Source organism: Bombus impatiens, unplaced genomic scaffold (assembly GCF_000188095.3).
Source record: "Bombus impatiens unplaced genomic scaffold, BIMP_2.2 scf_0075, whole genome shotgun sequence".
Taxonomy (NCBI): Eukaryota; Metazoa; Arthropoda; class Insecta; order Hymenoptera; family Apidae; genus Bombus; species Bombus impatiens.
Genome location: NT_176494.1, coordinates 330,238 through 336,164, shown reverse-complemented (window position 1 = coordinate 336,164; position 5,927 = coordinate 330,238). Strand labels below are relative to the sequence as shown.

General features: G+C 34.7%; 1 protein-coding gene across 4 annotated transcripts in view; it reads right to left on the bottom strand.

Annotated features, from left to right (window-relative positions):
* Positions 1 to 2,068: 2,068 nt before the first annotated feature.
* Positions 2,069 to 5,927, bottom strand: part of LOC100740573 (UDP-glucose 6-dehydrogenase) — a 5,933-nt gene continuing 2,074 nt past the window's right edge. The window contains exons 1-6 of one of the 4 annotated variants that reach the window (XM_033324834.1): positions 5,808 to 5,918; positions 5,436 to 5,734; positions 3,748 to 3,945; positions 3,041 to 3,487; positions 2,800 to 2,955; positions 2,069 to 2,730 (exon numbers count right to left, since the gene is read on the bottom strand). In XM_033324834.1, the coding sequence (XP_033180725.1) occupies positions 2,554 to 2,730; positions 2,800 to 2,955; positions 3,041 to 3,487; positions 3,748 to 3,945; positions 5,436 to 5,558 (1,101 nt within the window). In that variant the 5' untranslated portion in view covers positions 5,559 to 5,734; positions 5,808 to 5,918 and the 3' untranslated portion in view covers positions 2,069 to 2,553. Of the gene's footprint in view, positions 2,731 to 2,799; positions 2,956 to 3,040; positions 3,488 to 3,747; positions 3,946 to 5,435; positions 5,919 to 5,927 lie in introns of those variants that run through there. The other 3 variants (XM_003485678.4, XM_033324833.1, XM_033324835.1) reach the window with 3 other exon arrangements.

Below are 5,927 nucleotides of genomic sequence, written 5' to 3'. Positions count from 1 at the left end.
CCAAGTTCCCCGTCGACGGAACACTTGTCACCGTTGATCGCCTCTCGCTCTCATACGAGCACACACGCGTACACAAACTGAATGCACAGTGGTTCTTCGTTACTCGACTCTTGTGTTATTTTTCCTTCGTTCTTCCTCACGTCTCACTCTCATCTCGTAACTCGTGGTGTTCGCGCTAACAAGGTCCCTCCTTTTTTTTTCTTAACCTCTCCCACTCTCTCTCTCTCTTGTGTTTTTCGTTCACCGCGCCGATGATCGAACACCAACTCCACACACTTTACACTGCGAACAATCGACAATAAAACGAAAGGTTACTTTTTTTTCGTAATATGTTCAAGCGCTTCACGCCAAGAACCTCGTTGCCTCTCATCGTCTACATCGCGCAAGGCAAGCCGCCATTTTCCTACTGTACTGATAGGCCCGGCCTATTATCCCTGTTGGCCAACAGAGAGAGAGAACTTGCACCGACAAAGAAAAAACCAACAACGAACGTAATGATTCACTGACAATTCGATGAATGGTTCGATCTCGCGCGAATCACGCGACACCAACTCTTTGACATCATCGTCCGGCTTGTAAACGTAACCTCCAGACAACTGTCACGCGGACCACTTACGAATTTTCACGGCGAGACTGAGACACACAACGACTCGTGCTGTTGCTACTGCTTACTGCTGCCGCTACTGCTGCTGCCTCTGCTTCTGCAACCAGTAGTTCGTTCAGCGGCGCCATCGCTCTTCCAAATCAGGGCCGTAAATATCAACATCGACATCACCGCGAATTTCAAGGATTTTTGTTAATTACTCATATCACTTCATTCGGAATTTCGTATATCGATTACGGAATTAATTTCATGATAAATTATCAATTTGCAAAAAATTGACAAGTTTAATGATATAATTCCTTCAACGATATTCAAGTTATTATATTTATACTCAATAATTTTATATAGCAATAACACTTTGAAACCTATATATTTCTAACATAAAAATTGAACATGTGTATATATATAATGATGATACTAGTAATAATTTTTGTATTAAAGAAAAATTTTTTCTTATTTTTTGCAAATTAAAGTTTTCTTTTAATTGTCCTTCGTTTCAGGGAGCAGAATGCTGAAATATTTGTTTGAAAATAGTATACAATATTTCGCTTAAGGAATGTTAATGGAATATATATGTATGTATATACTAAGTGTATTAATGTATTAACGTAAACAATCAATAAGGACACTGAATTAGAAAACTTTCTGTTAACATTTATTTATAAATCTCGTGTATATAACCACAAAAGTAAATTATGTTGCTTGGAATAAATCAATATTAAATTATTTGTTTATACCACTTCCCTGTAATTATATACAATGGAAATAGTTCTTGCAAAATTATCATGAATATTTTAACTTGCTAATCTTCTAAGACTGTTTTTTATAAATGGTATTACATATTATACGTTATACAAAACATTTTGATATCAAACATATATCAAATATATTTGACATATAATATAATATACCAAATATAACATTGATATTATTGCTTACTTTTTTCATTCCTTCCTAACGTTACTACCACAAAAGAATGTAGTATTTTGAAACTAATATTTTCTCTACAATAAAGCAGAAAACAACTTTCATAACAATTTCATTGCAACATTAAAAGTAGTAGTACCATTAAGAACGAATTATTTACACTTGTAGAAATATCTAATAAGAGCTTAATATTTAAAATTAAATGGAAAACTATAGGAAAAGTTTTCCAAAAATGCAATAAATGAATATGGAAGTATGAAAAAATAGAATTACAATAATTCTCCACATAATGGAAAATACTAATACATCTTTTTAAGTTAAAATATTGGTAAGTATTGTACTGTATCCTATAATGTCATAGTGTATCGCAATAAGTAATGTAATTAGTATCAAAAACTTCATACATCCGTGCTCGCTCGCGCAGTATTTGTTTTATATGCGTAACATATATTGCACAAAAAGTAAAGGAATATTCTTTGTTTGTTTCTTTTAAAATAGGATTTTTCGCTATAGACCGTGTAAATGCCCACTTGTAAAAAGAATAAAGCTACAATATTTACCATCATAATTATAATAATTGCAGATATCTACATATCAAATTATGTAAAAAGTATATATAAATGTTTGATACAACTGACGTTGTTCATTACTACAAACAGTTACAATAAGTGATATATATTAGGTACATACTTGTTCTCAAAAAGGCGCATTTGTTTCCAACATTTATAATCTTAAATCTAAGCTCCATCAAAAATGCTCGATCTTTCAAAATTTTGTGAATCTACATTTTTTGTAAATTTGAAAAAATTATAAGCTAATTTACTATTTCACAGAATCTGTAAAAAAAGGAAAATACTTTAAGTGAAAGCAAATACTACTTTCTATGTCAAGATTATTCCGTGGAGAGTATAAAATCTAGCACATTTCGGAATTTACAAGATTCTAAACCCATTCGCGTGATAATTAAAATATTTATGAAATCAAATGAATTCGGTCTCATATGACAACCTGCGTATATTTATTTATATTTGAGGTTGACTTCCCCATGCCCTTGAAAGTACGGTCCTCGTAATCCTTTTGCCAATAGTCTGTACGATAAAACCTATCTTTTGTAACCTATCGTGATCCAAAATTTTTCTTCCATCGAAAATATATGCAGGTTTCATCATGTTAATATAAATTCGTTTGTAATCCAGTTCCTAAAACAAATAATAAATCATAAAATAATCGTAAAGCTATTTTTTAAAATAATTACAATTGTTACTTACTACAAACTCATCCCATTCGGTACAAAGTACTATAGCGTGTGTATCTTTCGTAACACTATAAGCGTCTTTGTAAATACTGATCCTGCTTTTTACGTATTCTGGATCATTAGTTACACTCGGATGTGTCAAATCCTCGATAATTTGACTCTCCTCGACCTTTATAAGAGAAAAAAGATACAAAACGCTTAGTAATTAATCAAATGTACATATTACAGATTACATTCTCATCGATGAGAATTACCTTGGGATCATATATATGAAGCATAGCACCCTCATCGAGTAGGGTCTTAGCAACGTGAATGGCCGGTGACTCACGCGTGTCACCAGTATTTTTCTTGAAGGCAAAGCCTAGCATAGAAATACTTTTGTCCGTGACGGTATTGAATAGAGACTCGATTACTTTCGCGGAGAACCTAGATTTCTGGTATTCATTCATGTCTATGACTTGTTGCCAATAGGCCGCCACCTCCGGTAAGTTTAGACATTCGCAGATATACACCAAATTAAGAATATCCTTTTGAAAGCACGAACCACCAAATCCGACCGATGCGTGAAGGAACTTCGATCCTATTCGAGAGTCAAGGCCAACAGCCCGTGCCACCTCAGACACGTCCGCGCCAGTCGCTTCACATACCGCCGATAAGGAATTTATGCTTGATATGCGTTGCGCCAAAAAGGCATTGGCGGCCTAAAATCACAATTAATTCAAATAATTACATAATGATTTTACGTATAAGCTCGACTACGTGCCGTAGCAACATGATATTTCAAATGTAAAACATGACGACGCAGCGTTGTCATTTATTTGATAAATAATATTGCCTTTCCGTCTTTAATATTATCAATGTATACATTGCGTTGAAATTAATTAATTTCGTTAATTAGCATTTCGCAAACAGCAACGATATCGTTTCGCCAATAAACCAATGTTTTATTTCCTGCTTTTACCAGCTTAGATAACTCCGAACTCCAAGTATTTGTAGTTAAAATATTCTTCCTTGGAATCCAATGCTCGTAAACTTTGCATAATTCCTCGATGGCCGCCTGCCCTTCCGGTGAGTCCTCACCTCCGATCAAAACGCGATCTGCATTCACTAAATCCTCAATTGCGGTCCCCTCCGCCAAGAACTCCGGGTTTGATAAGATCTGAAGAAGAGATTACGTCTTTCCTGTTACTCTCGTCTTGCACGATTGCGATGAAACTAAGAACACGTGACAAATAATAGAAAGGCTGATTAGCTGAGAAAGAAAAAAGGTCATGAACGATACGTGGCGAATGAAAAGCAGTTCGAATAGAAATTCTTGTACACTTGAGCAGATTCGAACTCATCAAGTATTAAATCAGGTAATTCCAAAGCCCGGCAGTTAATATGTATATTGATCATAGACGTAAGCAAGAATCAGGAATATTATTCGTTGCATATCATCGAACGATTATTTCAAAATATTGTTGAAATGATAGATTGAACAGCTGTGGAATTAAATATTTATATAAGGTTGTACACAGCTGATAATTATCGATAGAGACATATCGAGGTTCTACATTTGGAAGATACATTATTCGGAATAATTAAAGAATCAGTTATTTGACTTTCTCGTTTGCAATAATATTTGCTTTTAATCGTGACTCAATTTCGAAATTTATCTCTTATTATGTTTCTGAAATTTTAAACTAGCAAGTATATTTTAAGTATTTTAAAAGATATTTAAATTGCATTAGCATAGCCCATAAACAGAAAGGAAAAGAGATTAATCCACATGCACTAAAAGTTGTATCTGGCGAGCGGCGAGCCTAAAAATAGCTTCAAAGGATACAGTAAAATACTCTATTACAAGCAACAAGCGACTGTTCTAAACTTCCTTTGCCCTTGTTTTACTTCGATTCTCAATCCAATAAACTACATATCTATCTGTTCAATCTTGGCTTCTGAGTACTTTTACACAAAGGAGTACAGGAAGCCAGCCACGTGGCATTCGACCCATTACTCTCTAGATTCTACACGACTTTAAAATCTAGAGAGAGAGCAACGAAAGGGAAACATAGAAGTTCCAAAAAAAGGATTTATACTTCGACCAAAGTAATTAGCGTTTTACAACTGCCTTGCACGATAATTAACCAACTAACAATATTCTGCTGAATTTGCAAGTCGTAGGTTATGAATTTCTCTTTTGTAATTTCACGATCTTAAGATATAGGACAATAAGACTATTTGTAATTTATGGAATTGATAAAATCTCGTTTGATTTATCACCGAAATTGTTAGGGTTATACAAGGGAATGTATTAATAATTTGCAACTCATGCAGATGTTTATATAAGAAAATATATAAAATATTTGAAATAAAGTATTCATTATAATATTTGAAGGACGAAAGAAATCTCTATTTAGATTCCATCTTTTTAAATGCTTAAAGATATAAATTTGCATCAAGATCCCCAATTTACTTAGGACTTGTAAAATTTCATTAATATTAGTCTCATTAAGTAAAAGAGTCTAGAACGCGAAATTAAACCATTTTTTACTTCACCCATCAGCTTTCCTTACATAAAATTGTCTATTACGCAGTAAAAACATTCGATCAAGATTTCGCCGACATGGTTGATGCAGTCGTAAATTTCCGTAACAGAAATGTTACCTGATACGATACTCCTGGTTTATGGTTGGCACGCAAAATATTCATGATACTCTCCGCTGCTCTGACTGGAACTGTGCTCTTCTCCACAACGATTTTGTCCCCGGTCGCAATTTCCGCGATCATTCTGGCTGCGTTCTCGACGTACTTCAAATCGGCTGCCCTTCCTTTCCCATTGCCAAATGTTTTTGTCGGCGTGTTGACCGAGATAAAAATTAAATCAGCCTCCTGGATCGCGGTCTCGATGTCCGTAGAAAAGAATAAATTTTTGCCGCGACATTTACGCACAACCTCATCGAGACCTGGTTCATAGATCGGAAGCTTTTCTGAGTTCCATTGTGCAATTCTTTCTTTACTCTTGTCCACTACAGTCACCTGAATCTCTGGGCACTTCAAGGCTATCACGCTACACGTCGGTCCACCTACATATCCGGCACCGATACCGCAAATCTTTCTGATAGTCATATCGATCGATTTATATCGTACCTATCAATC